At 40.7% G+C, this 18999-nt stretch overlaps 2 protein-coding genes across 2 annotated transcripts in view; both read right to left on the minus strand.

Moving 5' to 3' along the window:
* Nucleotides 1-4852, minus strand: part of stum (mechanosensory transduction mediator stumble) — a 6662-nt gene extending 1810 nt beyond the window's left edge. Inside the window, exons 1-4 of the mRNA XM_017897559.1 lie at nucleotides 4744-4852; nucleotides 2714-2775; nucleotides 1039-1420; nucleotides 5-555 (exon numbers count right to left, since the gene is read on the minus strand). Of these exons, the coding sequence (XP_017753048.1) occupies nucleotides 5-555; nucleotides 1039-1420; nucleotides 2714-2775; nucleotides 4744-4852 (1104 nt within the window). The remainder of the gene's footprint in view (nucleotides 1-4; nucleotides 556-1038; nucleotides 1421-2713; nucleotides 2776-4743) is intronic.
* Nucleotides 4853-13333: 8481 nt separating this feature from the next.
* Nucleotides 13334-16551, minus strand: LOC108545799 (uncharacterized). The gene is made up of 4 exons (XM_017897582.1): nucleotides 16499-16551; nucleotides 15873-16268; nucleotides 15701-15784; nucleotides 13334-15617 (listed from the first exon to the last, which is right to left on the minus strand). The coding sequence occupies exons 1-4, from the start codon at nucleotides 16517-16519 to the stop codon at nucleotides 13524-13526; spliced, it is 2595 nt and encodes an 864-aa protein (XP_017753071.1). The 5' UTR covers nucleotides 16520-16551; the 3' UTR covers nucleotides 13334-13523.
* Between the last annotated feature and the right edge of the window lie 2448 nt (nucleotides 16552-18999).

Genomic DNA, 18999 nt, shown 5'->3' on the forward strand with positions numbered 1-18999 from the left:
CAGCCTTCTTGTTCTTGCCGTAAGGCTGGTCGGAAAGAGTGATGAATCTAGCTGGATTCAAGGAATTCGAGCTGACTCTGTTCGTTTTCAGCGGAATCTTCGAGGGAGACGTTAGCCGTTCCTTGGCCGGCGTTTTCCCAGGAGCGGGACCCTTCTCGTGGTTCTGTTTCTTCGCGTTCCAGGCGTGCCTCGATGGAGACGCGGCATACTTTTGGTGTTTCGACGGCGACAACCTCGTGGATTCCTTCGAACGGTCTCTTTTCGTGAACTTCGGCGTTCTTTCCGGCTTCGTCGGAGTTCCTTGGATCGGGGAAAGCTTGCTGGGCGTCTTCGTGGCCTGTCGACGGGAGGCGAGGTTCGTGACGCTGTTACTGTTTCCGGAGGCGTTCAAACGATTCCTGGAATCCGTCGTGTTCAAACGGGCCCGCGAGTCCACGCGGCGGCTGAGCTTCGGCGAGGAGAGACGCTCCGTCGACTTGCTGAGGGACGTCGAACGCTGCCGCGTTGGTTGGGGAATCAAGCTTTTCCTCGGGCTGCTCTGTTGCGACACTGAAACTGCAAATTAAAAGGAAAGGATCTTGATCGTTCCATTTTCTCCTTGCACGGTCACATACGTTTTCTTCGAACGACGTGGCGTGCTCGTTAAATCAGTCGAGCTCAAAATTACGAATATTACGACTTCCGAATTAGTAATTTCGTATTTAGACTGCTTCCCTTCCTGCCTGTAGTTAACAACGGTTTGCGAGACGTTAAAATTTAACGGCACTAAACTACAGATACAAAATTAATCGACAATTTTTGTTCCACTACTTGACGTTAAGCACCTAAACGATCCTGAGCGTGGGCGACTTGAACTGTGTCGTTTCGCCATCAATCCAATCCAGGCTTCGCTTGACACGATAATTTACAAGCACACCGTATCGTTCGAATCAACTATGCTCTTCCGCTATCACGAGACCCCAAATCTATCGACGTTCCTAGGACATTCGATAAGCTTTTCAAAATTGTGACACATCTTGCTCTTATCTTAAATCTCACCTCGTCGTTCGATCCTTCCTCTTCTACGAGCGTCCCCAGTTTCGGGAGACTGGGGCCTGGACTTGGATCGCGGCGGTGGTCCCCTGAAGCCGCGTCCTCGGAACGGCGAGACTCTGCCAACTGCCAAGGTCGGCGACGGACTCCTCGCCTCCGGAGAAACGGACCTCGAGTCCGCGATGATGACGAAGCTGGACCGGCGGTGCGCCCTCGAGGACGACGTGGCGGAGGGCGCGATCTTGTAGGGGTCGGGTGCACGCGGCGGTGGCGGCGGCATCGCGGTGGGTGACAGGTAATTCCCGTCGGGTGCCGCGAGCACCCTGAACGGAGGCGGTCGTTGAGCATGGCCGTCGTCGAGCCGCCTCATCCTTTCGAGGCCCCGAAGCTGTAACGCGAAAGTCACGAGAGTCGTTCGCTTTTACAATATTCCCTTTCATAGTCCCCTCTCGATTGTTCTCGGTTTTATGGCAACTGTTAGAAGCTACGAGGAGCAACGCTTCAATGGCAAGAAGAGGTAAGCGGTATTTTGTTTCCGTTTGTCGCGGTCGGGAACTTTAAGCGACAGATATGGTATATTTGACCCTCTGCAGTCCTTTCGAGTTGGAAATCATTTTCACTGGAAATCATAAATCAGTTGAGATAAAGTATGGAACATGACCTGGGCCGCAGAGGGTTGAAGGGATTTCTCTTTGTCTGCACTGTTGCTGCAAGGATAATTAGAAGTTTGCCGAGTTAACCAAAGATTTACGTTGAATATATTTAGTTTGGAAATGATTAAACGTAACCCTACTAAAACGTCATGAAAGGAATAAGCTAGGCTTGACAAGGAGATTTTAACCCTTTGCACTCGGCGATTTTTTCGTTACGGAGAAATAGTAATACGAAGATATTTTTAAAACGGTAAATAAGGAATCGTATATAAATTAGGACGTAGAATTATTTTATTTCGATATTCCACGCATCATTGGGTAATTTTAAATTTCGTATATCAATTAACGTCGATCTTTAGAATGTGATTAAGCGGCGACTGAGGATCGCCCCTCGAGTGCAAAGGATTAAACAACGTTAAAGTTGCTTCGTGTAAATTAATAGTTTTAATTACCTTTCGAGGCACTGCGATATTAATTCAGTCTTATCCCACAGATTACTCGCAAGTTAGTTTCCAAATAAGAATTAGCGAAACGGAGGCAACAGGAATTAAACGATACGCTTGTGGGTAAAACTTTCCTCGGTTTCCATCCTAACTACGCTGAATGAACTCTCTAGCCTGTGCACGTTCTACGATCTCCTTATCTTCCGCAATCCTAAAACGTCTACGTCGTGCAAACGCAATTTGCTTAGGTATGACTCAGTGCACTGCGAAGGGGCCAACGTACACCGAACGCTGTTTTCATTCTAGACTTTATAATTCCGGCTGCCTCCATAATATTTGCCATGACATCGCGCTATCGCCGGCAAGCTGACGCAAGCCAAACTTTCTAGTCCCTTTTACTTTGATAAAAGCGTCTCCCTGCCCGATGAAAGTTCTCCACGACGCTGAGCACGCTAATAAACGACCCGGGACGCTTTAACAATCGCTGCCTGACATAATAACACTCCAGAAACTCGAAAACCGCTCTGACTAAGTATTTAAACAACGACGCGAACGTCGCCCAACTCGTAAAGAAAGAGATGGTACCTCGAGTCCTTCATGCAGACGACCAAGATGCGGAGGACGCCAAAATACGTTGTCGCTCTCACCTGAAACACGTGAAAAATTGCACTTTAGAAAACTGCATTTCAAAAAACACCGAAAAACATCTAAAACTACCCGGAGAAACTGCAGCTTATTAGAATTTCATATTCTCTAGATTGCGTCATCGGAGCCATCGTCATCGACGAGCACTCGAAACGGCGTTAATAATTCCGTTTAAATCCAGCTTACCCAACTCCTTTATAACCATCGAATATTTATAAAAAAAAAAGAGAGAGAGAGAGAAACACGGTTTAAAAGCCCATTTCTTCATACATTAGCGATGATCACCGAGCATGGTAATCGAATTGGCTCGTTCCCGCCAGTTTCACGCAAAATTTTCAACGCTCCCCGGTTCTGCACGGTTACGCGAGAACAAACACCCGACTCTGGTCCCCGGAAGTTCGCGCAAAAAGCCTCCTCTGAAACATTTAGCCCGTCTGTTCGTTCCTAACGAGCCTGGTACCGCTTCGAAGGGTCTTTGGCAGCGTCTAGGCTATTCCTTCTCCGTTTCCACCGCTTTCCGCTCGAGGATCGGGTTCGAGCTTGGTCTGGCAATTAGCGGGCCCGCGTGCAACATCCGTGATCATTCGTTGACGGTTGCAATTACTCACTCTAGTTGTAGCGGGCCCCGTGGAACGGACACCAGCCTCCGTGCATTTTATTCACGCTCTCATACGCGGGAATGCTCGACTCGATCGCGTCGGTCTCGCTAGCTTCGCGATGCTTATTACCGCGATACCGTGACGCTGTTGAACTACATTCTCTATGTGTTCCCTCGACTGATTCGCGTACTCCAGTTTTTTCCTCTTTCCATTCTTCGCGTCCGTCGATGCTCGAAAGGGGAAAAGAAGATCGATGACGATACGCAGCGATGAATACCCGCCTTCGAGGATTCTTCCTGAGAAAGTGCATTTTAGAAGATTTCCTCCATTTCTGTCTGTCTCGTTAAAATTCCTGTGCCAGTTGCATGAACTTTTCGAAGAAATTTCATTCGCTAATTTTTTCGTCCTTCATATTTATGCCCTCTTCCTTGTATTCGAAAGCGTGTCATTCCGAATACGTAATTTCTCTTCCAACGATTCTCGTAATGTTAATTATTCCTTTGCACAGCTTTCGTATTTTTCAAGTATCTTTGGGTACCGAAATTTTCGTTAGATTTTAAATATGCTCGCACAAAAGTAAACGTCCAAGATATTTTATCTGCTCTTTACCGTAGAAGCGTTGACCGTGTGCCCCTAATGTTCTCCATCTTTGATTATGATCGAGCAGCAGCAAAAGGGAAACTTGCAATTGTTCAGCGCGTAAAGAAATGATTTAATACCGTGGGATTCCTGCATCAATTTCTTCCTTATAGAAATACGACTCAACACGTCGAACGTGTTAAATTTATTGAAACGGATAATCGTGAGTGCAGTAAAAAATAAAAGTGCATTAAGGAATAGGCCAGTGGAATCTAACGAAACGGGTATATTCTTTTATTATCGCGATCAATCTTACGTCGTTTCACTGCCATGAAGTTTCCTCTATTCATTCTCTTACGACTAACTGCATTAACCAAACACCTGGTGCATCCTCCACCTTGAAAAATTCATCAACTTTCTCGCATTACGTGCGTCCGTGAAAATTAAATCCACGTTATTGGCATTCCACCACCGTGCCGTGAGTCAGTGTTAAATCATTACATACTTCGATCACTCGTATCTAATCTCCCATCCTTTGCACTGCGATCCCTCGGCACAGGTGCGCGAAAATTCGGTACCACGCGTCACGGATCACTCGAAGATCCAGATTACCATAAAATCCTCCGAAATCCCAAATTATCCCAACTATCCAGCTATGACTTCAACTGTGAGAACTCTCGGGAACCCAGTGACACGGGGGGCTTTGATCGTGCGCGAATGATTAAATTCACGATGCACGGAACGTATGTACAATGATCGACGAGCGTCACAAAGAGAATTGAAAATAATCACAGAGGTAACGACGATCCAGGCGCCATCCGGAGGAAACAAAAGCGATGCACCGCGTAGACGTGCGCCACGACGGTGGTCCCCGAAGAATCTGCATCGTGTCCAATGACATTCCGCGAATCGCCACGCTGGGACACGCTGGTCAGCATGAAGAATCGAGCGCGAACAAGCGCGAACGACCTCGTGGCCGAAATGTGACTCACGATGGCTCGTGTCGGCGATGCGTTGATTTACGATGGCCGGTTGTTTCGAATTAATGGACAGGCCAATGAAGGCGCGGATTCGCGAGTCCTCGCATACGTGCGAGTACGCTTCCCGAGAATTATTGCACGCTTTCTAGAAATCTGTCTCCCGTGAATCGCAGAAGCTATCTCCGGCCAACTGAGCCTCTACCCCAGCGTCCGCCGAGGTGGAAGAAGACGATGGAGGTGGAAGAACGAGGCGGTTGCTTTGCATGGAAAAAATTCTCGCCATCTTCTCTATTCTCCAACGGGTCCAATGTAAATGTCGAGGAACAACGGAGAATCGACGAGGATGTTAGACACGCAGAATAGAGAAAATCGTTGAAGCGAAATGAACGTTCCCTGTCGTGGGACACGACTCGACTGTTCGCGGCATATCGTGGAGCGAGATGGTTTCCGGTAATTAGGTTGAAATTAGGCTGAATCGTAAATCGGAAATTCAATGGACGCGTTTTAACGCTCAAACTGGGACGAATATATAAAGAATGCGCGGAGCGGCTCGCACTTGCACGGATCGGGGAAATGCCGAAGAACCGGTGTGTAAACGGTTCGAATACAGTTTAGAAACGGTTTAGAAACGGTTAATCGTGTCTGGTTCTTTTTGCAATGATGATCAGATTAGGTAGAAACGAATTCATCGGTCTCTGGAACGGCTTTAGTGATACAAACATGGCGGCAAGTAGGCCGAACGCTGGTATCGGTTTATCTTCGAATAGAACGCCACGACTCTGAGAATCGTTGGAAAAGATTAATTTGTGACCTTGACACCGTGAAAACCACACGTGAAATACGAATGCAGATGCACGTGACGTGATCGACGATTTTCCAGGTGCATTTGTATGCATCGTGCACTCTATCTAATTGCAATCGGGAATCGAAAATGCGCTGAAAGCGTAAGAGAATGAATACCGTTTAAACGTTACTTAAACTCCCGGCTGAAATCCTCGTTCTGGCTCTCATCCTCGATGTTAAGAAGCGAAAACCACAAGTTCGAGTACATTTTACCAGAATCTCGGCCAAAAACGACCCTTCACCTAGACACTCGGAATACGATTAATGTTCCTCTTATTCACTCGCTCTCCGAGTCATCGAGCAAAGAAAAGAAGCGAAACGAAATACGAAGATCGTGGCCGATTACTCGATCAATTAGCTCGGCAAGCAGCAGCAGCAATACGCTCGTCGTCCCCGGGACGAGCCGAGGACGCATCTCCGCTCGGACTCGCCTCAATTTCGCGGCAGCTTAACGCTCGTCAGGCTGATGAGACTCGTTTAACGAGGGTCCAGACGAAACACCTCCCATGATCGATGTTATAAATAACGATTTAGCGGCGACGAGGCGCGGCAATGCGACCTACGTCACTTTTAATTAGCACCCGTTGCGCAACGATTCAATTAGGCAGCGCTCCGCGCCGGTCACGCCGGCTTTTCTTCTTTCGCGCATTTATAATCGCGGTGTCGCGTTTATCAGGCTGGTATAGGCGGGAAACTCGGGGAAATAGTAAATCAACGAGCCGTTAACGAGAATGGAAAACGCTGGAATCGGCTACGAGCAAGAAGGATCAACGACCCCTCGTAACTCCCTGCGTATATACCTGTGTATTCCGTCGGCCAAGGAAGTTCCTCGCGGCGTAACGATCATGTAACAGCCGATTATTTCACGGGGCAGTCGAGCAAAGACCGGCGAATTAATTGTTACGCGTGTACACGTCTCGTTCTCCCTTCAGCGTTTGCATAGATGCATCGTTGTTATCCGGGAGCCGAGTGTCGATAGCTTTCCCGATCGCCAGAATCCGTTTCTTATTCCAAAGAGGAAGCGACGGGATCGAGTAGCCTGTGTCGCGAAAATAAACGAACAATGGGAAATTTTGGTTGTACCTTCGAGAAGATACCTCTTTGTTCCTGCGTTCGTTCTGCGTGCGAGTACCTTAACACGCCGACTGTCATGGCGGATACTGGAATTAACATTAGACTAGCAAACGAGCTGGTTATGCTTTTAATAACTGGAAATATACACGGATGCTATTAAAGATATTAATATTAATTTTTACTCAGATAGAAACGTAATTATATGTGAGCTATTCATAGTGAACAGTGATTAACTGTATTCTTGGAATTTTCGAAAATTAATGCACTTGCTTGGTGCTTCGTACAGCTATTTATTTTTACTGCCTTGCTTTAATTGTTATATTTAGGTTAGGCATTACAGCGTTCTAGTATTCCAACTCTATTGCTATTCTATTCTAGTTTTCTATATAATTTTAATGCTATATATAAATAATATAAAATTTCGAAAATCTCCCAAGGTTTTGTAACAATTTTACCATTTCAATATGTCGCGTGGATTTTCATCAGAAGTGGACGTGCTAAGCCTATTCTTTCACAGAATTTCGCTGGAAGCAAGAGCGAGCATGCTCGTTAGAAAAATGCAAAGAACATAGTAGTCGGGGCAAAGCAGGTAGGCGCGTTTATGGATTCGAAGGCGAACGAATCGAAGCTGAATTTTAAGTAGGAAACGGGCCACGCATTTTTCCATCGACAAATGGCAAAGTCGCGTTTGAAACCGGAAATGGGACGATGTCTTTACCTCGCGGCGAATTTTTAAGCTCGGTTGTCTCGATGGAAATTGCGGTTGCAGCCTGTAAGAATTTAATACGAATTTCCACCCATGCAAAACAACGCTTCAACGCCTCATTTCATTACGACTCGTTACTTCGCCGCAACGACAAAGTACAGGCCTCCTCCGACGCCGGAACAAACCTGGATATTAACTTCGAGGGTGCGATTTGGAACGATATATTTCGATCGTGGTAGGAATTACAGGCTGCGTAATTTCTCCTTTCTTCCCCTTTAGCGTCTGACTCTGCTTTTTCCTCCGTTCCACGGAAACAATCAAGCCCACACGTACACGCATTCCTTTTCGCTCTCGAATTGCAAGGAAACCTCTCGCGTGCGACACTGTGTCGTTGCTTTAATTCAAACTGGTCTCACCAGTCCATTCCAGGCATCGTGTGCCCTGACAATTGTCATCGATCAAAAGCGAAAATATAAACGTGTGCATGCATATTAATTCCGTGGTACCGTGGACACGACAAAAAGCGATATATTAAATAGAGTGATCACACCTTCCTTGCAAGTGGCTGTTACCAAAGAAACGTGGAAAAGTATTTAGGCTGTCGTCTGAATCTTGACAGATTGCATCGATCAGTGTCGGTGGTGGAACGATCTCTGTTTCCTTTTGAAACGTTACACTTCGACGGTGTAATAATAAGGAGTAGCTGATACCAAGCAGGGTACTCGTGAAACAGTCACGAGCAACGTGAACAGAGGAGGAAATTCCATAGAATTTTACCTGCCTAAGTGGAACAGTTGGACTTTTATCGATCCGATTCAAATTCGCTCGCAAAGACCGCCACGAGGAAGGCGCGTGAGCTTTTCTTCCCTCAGGAGGAACCAGGAGTACCTCGTTCGACATTCACGCCGCGATTCGACCCAGCGTTCCGCTGCTTCCCGATTACCCCGTGTCTAAAAGTGTCTCGAAATTGAATCGAAGACCAACAGCCAAGTAGGAACGCTTTGAAGGAAGAATCACTGGAAAGGAAGAACCGCAACAAGTATATCGACGCGTATTCCTGACGAAGCATCAACGAAGCTAGTCAAGGTGGCCGTTACAGTCACGTTGGTTCGGTAACAGATGTTATCCGACTAGACCAAAAAAAGGTATGACCCATGAAATTTCAAGCACGACCTCGTGCGCTAGTCACGAGAGCGAACCACGCGCCCCGCGAATTCCACCAATGCGTCAGAAATTCAAAAAGCGACTACACCAGCCCCCTTAGATCACCCTGACCTATCTCCAGACCGAGACTCAACTTCCAAAGCTAAGTAATCGAAACTAAATCGTTCAAAAATTCCACTAGCTTCCACCTTGAGCTTTCAACTCTAAACACTTTGGAACAGCTCACAACTTTGCGTACTTCACAAGATTCCACCGTGTCCCGTCTCCAATTATCCCTAACAACTTCGTACGTTTACCCCCTAACGTTCCACTTGCTCCGTAACAACGTTCACGATGATCCAACCCGACTTGTCAAACCATCTTCTCGAACTAGTCCGAAACTGACGGTGTCACCTGAAGCAAAGCAATCCCGACGGTGGTCTGTCTCGAGCAGAGACACGTCTTACCTGGCTACCAGGTGGACAGCGAGCCGGAGTCGCCGGGCAGGGTGCATTTACGAGGATGCAAGCCTCAAGGAAGCGTCGGTAATCGGCATCGACGTGCCGCGACGTCGGTCCGCGTCTTCGCGTGAGCACGAACGCGTCCTTACTGCCGCGGGGTTGGCCGGCTCGACGGTTCGTCGAGAAAGCGAGGGTACGAGCTGGTCACTTGGGAGGCGCTGGCGCGATGACCAGGCGTCGAGGAAACGTGGTCGGTCATCGGGCGACTTCCGATGTGGACATCCGAAATCTGACCGGCAGACAGCGGGGTGAGAGCTGAATTAAATGGATTATTATTTGAAAAGTGCATTCCGCGGTGGTGGTTCTTGGAATAGCGATGTAGCCTCGGCAGGGACTGGGTTCTGGGTACCTTTCGTAGGATGTTTGGTTGCACATGGTGTACGTGGTCGCGTAGTAAGCGGTGTGCAGTTGTGTTTGGCTGGACAGTTTTAGATCAGCGGTGGGTAGAGGACGTCGAAGTAATTTTGAGTATTCCTTAGGGGTTTGTCGAAGGTGAGGCATCAGTGCGATTCTTCGAATGTGCAGAGGCCACGTAGACTCGTCGCGTGGGCGTTTAGAAGTATTCTCCGTGTGTACTGAGGAAAAAATGGTTGGTAATTTGCGATTGTGCGACGAGAGAGATAAAAAGGGAATAGCAGGAAATGGGATTGTTGCTAATTTTCTTACGTAATATCGATCGTGGAAGGAAATGTAGCCTCTGGTCCGCCCACACACTGGATCCCGTACACCGGGAAAAGTGTTACAACACTTGTGGATAATCGGATATATCGGACGGGCACGCGTTATACGAGAGTATTCTATAACACGGCGTGGCAGGCGAGGCCGTTCATTCATTCATTTGGTCGTGCTAGGTCTACCTGGATCCAAATTATTGGAACATTAGCTTGATTGAAGCGAGCTGGGCTCGGCCCGATCGCGCGATCGATTCCGTGCATGTGTGTTTTCTGCGGCGGCTTGAAACTTGCGGTAACTCGGCTGCGCCAAATTAACGCCGCAAAAATTTACATCGGGATCAGATTTATCAAAAACATCCCAAGTGGAAACACGATGTTGATGTTTATCGTTTCGAGTTGTAACACCGACGATAAATTAATTTCAAGCTCCGTTTGGAAATCGGCCTTATACACGGGCCAGGGAGTAGGCAAGCGAAAATGTCGGCGCGATTAAAATTATTGCAAAATGGCGTATCGAAGTACACGCGAGATAAAATCCACCGGTTTCCTTTTAAACACATTTTATTCGATTGTATATGTACAGTTTACATAATCATCGTCGCCGCGTTATATATGGTACATCCGACTTCGAGTTAAATGGGTAACTGTTTGCTATGGGAAGTAATTCCGTGCGAAATTCAAAGCGATCAGTCCGTTTCAATGAAATCTCAGCCGAGATCGATGCGCCTCGATCGTTCGTGCCAGATCCATAAATAGCGCTAGATCCTTCGCCGAACGTCCACTTCGTTTTACGCTCTTTCTCCTTATCGAAGTCTGAGAAATGTAACGAGGTAGTTAAGAAAATCGGAGATATCTCGTTCTCGCAGCTGTTTTGCTATCGGTACACGCGTTTCGCTGCGTCGTGTCATCCGCGAAACGAATCGGAGCGAAACATACGCGCTCGTGCGAGCAAAACCGCAAAGAACGGTGCAATCTTGAACAGACGAATCGATAAAGCTCGGTGAACCTTTGCTTTCTGTCCAACTTTTCCGTCTACGCGTATCGCGCCACTCTTTCTATTTACTCGTGCTTTCTTCCTCCTGCGATATCCCCTTTGTTGATAACTCTTCGTGGAAGTAGATGAAAAGATTAGATGAAAGTTAGATAAATACGAACTCGATGCTGGTTGCAAAGCGTATCGAGAAAAGGCTGCTTCGAAAGTTTCGGCTATAACTCGGGATAGAAGAGATACGTATAGAAGAAGGCAAGAAGGTGTAGATTATTTAACGAACTTAACTCGACTAGATACCTTTTACTCGGTTTGCTAAGCATTATAAACTTACAAATCCCTGAAGCACCGTTTCCTCGATATCCTCTGTATAACAGCGTTCGTTTACCAGTGTACTTTCGTAGACGGCACGTTGCAGAGACGTTGTTTCACCTGAGAAAAATTGAAACCGACGGAAATATACTTGGCGACGTGTTCACAATCGATATTTTTCATTGCTCTTTGTATATTCAGAACTCGAGCACCGATATACCGGTGACTCATGCACCCTCCTTAATTAATGGTCGTTAACTCAAAACGCGTTGCGCTTAACGAGTCACGATAAAAATCAATCGGGTTCGCGAAACGCGCGGAGTTTCGCTCGAAATTTCATCGCTGTTCGAGTTTCTGCATAGGTGAACAGCCTAAAAATACGCAATCCTCCCCGACGTTTGCCTTGGACGCGAAGGTATCTGCTTTTCTTCTTGCTGCATACGTATGTGTATATAATAGATATTTACATTTGCGCGTAGGTTCGCAACTTTAACGTGTTGTCCACGGCACCATGGTTAACTTTAATTAATTTTCGTTAAATGCTCATCCTCGATCACCGGGTCATTCTATGCAATCCTCGTTTCCACGCAGAATGCTCTGTTGGGTAAATCGAAAAAACTGGGAGAAACGTTATTCTGCGATTAACGAATGTTAAATCGTTAATATTCGCGTTTACCACGAAACGCAATGCAATCTCATTTTGGTAAAATGGCGTGGATCGCAATTTCATTTGATCCTTTCACTTGGAGAAATCATTAGGGTGTATGACGATTGTAGTGACCGCTAAATATTTCCTCGTAAAGCCACTGTTAGCCTGTTTCCTTTTTGATCAATTTATCCTTCGTAATAATTTAAAATACGGTATAGGGAATAATTTCGAAGTGATTCTTTTTATTGGCATAGAAGAACACTAAAATACTCGTAGCGTTAGTAAAAGTTTACATCCTCTCTCTCTCTCCCTCTCTCTCTCTCCTTATCTGTTGCAATATTTTTCCTCTTTTCCATTTTTCTATTTTTTTTTCCTTTTTTCTGTTTTCTGTTTTTGACAGATCGATCGTGATTCGATCGAAATACAGCGAGCTTGAATTAACACCGAAATCAGGTAACGATCCAGTTCACTTTAAGTACATGCCTCTGGTACTGTAATTCCTATCCTGCCACAAAGGTTGCAAGCACTCTTTAAAATAAAGACGTGACAAGACATGCGAAAGGAAATAGATTATTATACTATGACACACCAAGTCAAGCGATACATTAAAGAAATACTAAACATATTCTTAACTTTGGTACCATGATTACTCTTTAACACAGACGATGATCTTTGATCTTGATCTTGAAATAAATCTCCGTTACGTGAACGTTTATTTCGTGATTTCTATAAATTCGTCCCGCGTGAACGTGTTCAACGAAATTCATAAAACGTCCCACGGATATTATTTATAATTCTTTAGAACAATAATATTGTCGTTACTGGGTATTGCCATTCTTGCATACGCGTACGAAAAAAATATAACAACGCGTTATCATCTATTTGCGTGTGACGATCGTTAAATAGAACTTCGAGATTACGCGTTAACATTCCGAAGTATCATCGTCGTATCGGTGTTTTCTCGTATCAAATGAATTTTAAAAGACTTCACCATCGGGACGCGAAACATTCGCGTTACGTGGCTGCAGTTGTTGGAAGTAGCACGCATCAATGTACTGCACTATGAACATAGCGTTCCAACACCTTGACAACGAATTTTTGATAAATATTGTCTCGTTTGAATACACATAAACTATAATATTTAATCGCAGTAACAAGAATAAAAGTTTAGTCATCTAATTTAGTCGGGCTATGTTTCCGATTTCGATTGATCTATACAAAACTGTAGAGAATTAAAGGAAAGACGGAAAGAATCGAAGAAGCGAAGTGAAAGCATCCATTGCATCCTGGTCGCAAAGCATTTCGATATCGTTTACATATAAAAAGAATTGAATAAAAAGCTAATCTATCCCTAACTAGGTTGAATTAAATTACGCACGTTGACTACAAAAGAAGTGACTAATGTAATCCTTAAATAACGATATATCGAGCAATGTTGCACGATTGCCGTGAAACCGAATTTTCATTCACAAAGGCAAAAATATTACGGTATTACTGTCAACTATACAAATTAAATAAATATAATTCTATATCTGCAGTGGTGTATAGAATGTTTTACCCTAAGCTACTGTTCTTGGTACAGCCTTAGTTTCACATAGTTACAAAAAATAATGCTCTGTTATTTTTAAAGGAACTCCCTGCTGAAATAGTAATAATTTGATTGAAATATCTGCTGGAATACTTTACACTTTTGATCCCGCTTTATCGTGACTCCTTTGAATTCTCTTATGATCTTTCCTATATTTTTCGATCGTTATATCCGCATTATCCGTGTTTGATAAACTTAACGCGACAGGATCTAAACTCGCTGCAAGTTTTAAATAAGTTTCTTCCATTTCTTTAGTGATCTTGACCTCGTAATCGATATCCCCAGTGACTGCCTTCTTGAAAGTTTTGACCAAAACTTTCTTCTCTTCGGTTGGAACATCGAAAGATATTAAATCTTTCTCTTTATCTAAATCAGCGTTATTTACATTCGGTGAAAAATTATTTACATCATTGTTTAAATTTCCTTCTCCAAACTCTTCAACATTCGCGGCCAAGTTCTTGCATTTACTTTCTGGAGAATCGTTATATAGTTCTCGGTCGTTTTCGACCGATTTGGACTTGGTTTGTGACTCGTTTAAATACGTTAACGAAGAACTTTTATCGATCAGGTTTTCGCTAGGTTTTAATTCCGTACAGTTTGACCCAGAATTATCCATGTGAACTGAAGATTGAACCCATTCAGCTACTCTTTGTAATTGGTTATTGTCATGTAGTAACATCGGGGTGCTCTCTTCGCTACTTGTTGAGATTGATCTTTCAGATCCAGAGCGAGACAATTTTTTCGAATGAACTAAAGCAGTATTTGGTTTACTATTTCCACTAGTGTATAATACAGTTTTATAATGTCCAGCATTATCTAACAGAATATTTTTCGATCCAGGTGTTACTCTTACGAGACAATTCCTTGGACCAGTTACTCTGTTTTGACTATTAGGTTTCGAGTTAGCAGTATTATGCAAACGTATCCCAGTTGATTGAACGACGTCACTAGAACTACTGGAAGGATCGGAAGTTGAAATTACAATACTATCGCTACTAAAACTTGGACTAGTGGCCACTTCCATCTGCCCCGAATCATTTTGGTGTGTAACATTGTCAATATTCTTGACTTCTATTAAAGTTAATTGCGCTGGATGAGAAGAATTTTGTGTTGATCTATCACTTTTCCAGGCCCTATCGTTAATTATATCGATCTCGATATCGCTGTTTACTTTGTCTTTGTTCTCTTTCGTATTAGACTGTGATTTTAATTTCGTCCACTCATTTTTCCATAATCTATCGTTAATGATGTCAATGTGACTCTGTTCTGTTTTACTTAAATAATTTTTATAATTTTCAGGAACTATCTGACTACAATTGGAAGATTTCTTATCCAATTTATTCCACGAATTTGAATTGAATTTGTCATCGATTTGTAATTCGTACTTTTTATTCAGCTTTCCTTGTTTTCCTTTATCTGTATTTATTTTACTGTTAACGCATGTATCACCTGTTTTTTGTGGTATTGCTTGCTTAGTCCCATTTTCATTCTGATTTTGAAATACACTTTGGTGTGATGGATCGTTACGACGTAGTGAGTTTTTTTTATTAAAATTAACTTTCGTATTAACATTTACACGGCCATCCTCTTTTAAACTGTCTATAATTTTACCATTTCTACTTACAAATTTATCTCTTGTACATAACTGTTGGTGATTAGTATTCTTTGTACAATTGTTCTGATATTGTACTTTACTACTAACACTTTCATTTCCCTCATGATAAACTACATGTACCAAAGAATTTTGACTTCCTTTATTTTGGCAATTTTTGTCAATATTTTTCATAGTATCAGAATGTTTGTCCAGACACTGTGTATACTTCATTGTACATTCGTTACAAGAAACAACATTCGGCGTATTAGTTTGAGTTTCAGCATCGACCATTAAAATACTTCTGTGACAAGTACATGTGTCACAATGCTTGCCAAGTACTCTTTCTTTCTCACGATCTTCTAAAACTTTAGCCATTATCGCTGCCGAAACGATATCTACTGGTGGCTTAGATTCATCTGTCTCATCGTCACTATTGTTTTCAGCTGTAGGCTTAGTTATATTATATACCATCGCTGTTGGAGGAAATGTAGAAATTGGTACTGTAATACTTTTTACATCCGGAGGTGCAGTATCATTGGAACACTTCTTTTGTGCAATATATGTCCTGACTTTGGCTTGTACCTCGGAGGGTAACTAAAACAAATTCACTCTTATATACTGTTCCTACATTTTAATTACCATTTTGCACTCAAATAAATGTTATAAAAATGACTTACCGAATCATACTTTTGTCCAACAAAGTTAGAAGGCTTACACTGTAGAAGTTGTATTGCCAAGTTTACATCATTTCTATATTTTTCCTGAAATAAAAAATTATTTCTAAAAATCTTATTTATAATTAAGTAAAAAAAAAAAAAGGAAAATTGAAATTCCATATTAAAAACATACATTATCTTGGGTTAAACGATGTATAGTATAGTTTGCATCAGCTAATCTATGAGATAAAGTTGCAATATCCTTAGTAAATGCACTTTTTTCTGTTTCACATTTATCTACAATCCTTAACAGTTTATCTTCCAGATTTTGATTTACTTTTTGAACACGTTTATGAGCGTCATATAATCTTGAATACTTTTCTTGCCAAATTAAAAGTTCTTCCTTCATAGAGGCTAATTCTCCATTTGGAAACTTATCAGCTTCGTTCAGAAAGTGAGTCTCCATTGTTACAATATGATTATCTCTTTCCATTAAACTTTGGCGTAAATTTTCTATTTCGACATGCAAATGCATTTCTCCATGTTGACCATCATTTTGATTGCAGCTCACACATTTGCAGCCACATTCCTGAAATATGTAATTATAATAAATAATTTTCACATATGGTAGCCAGCAATACCTGTATATCAAAGAGATCAAGATCAGCTAAATAAGTACAAATTTATTTACCTCCAACTATACGTAATTTCCTAATTATTACTTGATTAATTAAAATATATTTTTCTTAATGTCTGATCTTGTAATTTCATACACATGTTAATTCTTAGTTATGCGCATAATCAATTATTTTTACATACCTTACATTTTTCAGCCATCATGTAATACACAAATTATACTAAAAACACAGAAAAAATATTTACGAACGAGACTTCGAAATTGGAGCCTCATAACCCTGTTGTTCAATTCGAATGAAAATATGGATAGCTTATGCACGTATCAACGTACTTTATCCTCTCATGATGTTATAAACTACTAAAACAATTTGTATAATGAAAGTCGTTTTTTTATGAAATTACTAATGTTTAATAAATATTATTCGAATAAACTTCGAAATGACAGATTGTAAAGTTCTCTGTCGTCTGCCACACGTCTAACTCGTCAAAGTAACTCAACTGTCAACTTTAAGATTGAGTTACAAATGTTTTTAAATGCTTTTGTGACTACACTACGTTACTTCCACTACTTTTTATGATGTGTCGCAAATTTAGTGGAAGAATAAAACAATTGCCAAACGGAAAGGAAAACTAGAAAATAAATTTTCAATAATGAAAATCGAACTTAATACATTACTTAAGAATAACCAATAGAATAACTTGGAAAAGCGATCACATTTCTTATTGGATATGAATTAATTCATGACTAATATTATCTATTGAATATACGTGAAAAAACGATGAAATCGATGTATTTTAAAACTTGGGAAATCTCTCAGACTTTTCTTGTCTTCATCTTCAGACAAAAGTCTGAAATATGTATACAGAAATTAATAATAAGATAGTTTACAAATTAAAGAGAACGAAAAGGATATGATTTGCAGAAATATTTATTAAGTATTTATTATATCTTGTACATAATATTTGTAATCATAATATTCTTAATAATATTAATATAATGATTACTTCGTATGTATTTTATATAATACTTGCGAAAATAATTAACATTATAAAATCTTGTTTTGCTTATAAAAAAATGCATTATTTGATTTTAAATTAGTATAAACAAAAACCAAAAATTAATAACGAATTATAAAAAAATTTTGATTTAATTACATTATACCCTCACAAACGATGTATTACGTATCAAATAAAAGGATAATAATTAATTTGCAATCAATAATATGGTTTTATTATGGATTTCTTCTTTTTTAGTACATATATGAATCTTCTTAAAATGTTTTAAAATTTTATTCGTAATTGACTAATAATTCTATAAATTTTGATTATAATACTAAAAGTAAAGAGGTTGTACAATTAATGATTTGTAAGTATTTTGCTTGAATGTGTAATATAGTTTTTATTGGATAACACGAAACAAAGTATTGAACAGAGATATATATTTGAAGTTATGAAAAAATGCGAAGATCAGTATGGTTGTAGAACAGGATTATAGTTATCATTGCATAATTATGCAAGAAATATTTTTATAACATATGACACAGCAGTGGTAGAATATATGTATATGTATATATAGTGCCTTACCCTACAATCGAAATGATCCAAACATTAATGTCTAATATCAAATCTGATTTACTCTTTGGATACATTGTTTTTACACGATTGTAAAGTACAGTCTTACTTGATAAGAGAATGTACAATAATGAAATATTAAAACTTTTCCATAGATATTGGTTATACAAAAAAACGGACTTTTCGATTGAAAATTGAAATCTTAGATTTCTCCCTTAATATTCTGTAAAGCTTTTTTTTGGTTTTTTGAAAACGATCTAAACGACTTTAATTTTTTTATGCCAAAGCACTATATTCATTTATAAATGTTAATGTCTAGCTATCAAGTACTTAAGAAGTTATAAATATAAAAGAATTTGTTATATAAAAGGGAATATATATTTTTTTTTTTGCCCAAAATGTATGTAATTTTCTTCTTGTCAAGAATGCAAATGTACATTAATACTACGTGTTTTATCACATGTTATTTGAATATAGATTTTTTTTTATAAAAAAATTGATTCTGAACATTTTCTATCATTTGAAAATGTTATTGTGTGGAGCATAAAGTATTTCTTTTTGTTTTATACATGAACACAATTAAAAAGTTTGGAACATTTCAAATGTTGAGCATCATATATATTAATAAAAGAATATGTCCGAATGCAACATTGCTTAACTCTACATATACATTATAATATCTATATTCATATAGAATTTTCATACCTTTCATAACAACAAAATGACTCTTTCTGAATAAGTTTTAACAAATTGAACACAAAAATCACCTACAATACAGCAAATTTCATGCATATATTAAACAATACTAAATGTGAAACATGAAAATTGCAAAATTTATACTACATATTTGATTAAAATTTCTTTTGAATACAGTCTGTTCAATAATATTTATGTTGTATCTGGTTACATCTTTAGAAATTTATCTAAGGACACTAAGCATATCTAGTGATAATACTCCAATTTGTGTCATCAGCTAGATTCATATTATGTAACAAATGGTAACACCTATACTATTCAATTTAAATATTTCACATTGCCATCTATTTTAGTATTTTAAAATATTATTGAAATTCCTTAAAATGGTTCAATCACAGAAATTAATGTAGTAATAA

This window comes from Eufriesea mexicana, unplaced genomic scaffold (genome assembly GCF_001483705.2).
Source record: "Eufriesea mexicana isolate 0111107269 unplaced genomic scaffold, ASM148370v2 scaffold549, whole genome shotgun sequence".
Lineage (NCBI taxonomy): Eukaryota > Metazoa > Arthropoda > Insecta > Hymenoptera > Apidae > Eufriesea > Eufriesea mexicana.

Excerpts from the sequence above, each read along its gene's own strand:
- LOC108545799 (XM_017897582.1), bottom strand. The coding sequence starts at position 16,519 with ATGATGGCTGAAAAATGTAAG. Across the intron at positions 16,269-16,498 it reads TGATGGCTGAAAAATGTAAG|GAATGTGGCTGCAAATGTGT; the intron begins GTATGTAAAAAT and ends TACATATTTCAG. Across the intron at positions 15,618-15,700 it reads TTGGACAAAAGTATGATTCG|TTACCCTCCGAGGTACAAGC; the intron begins GTAAGTCATTTT and ends AATTTGTTTTAG.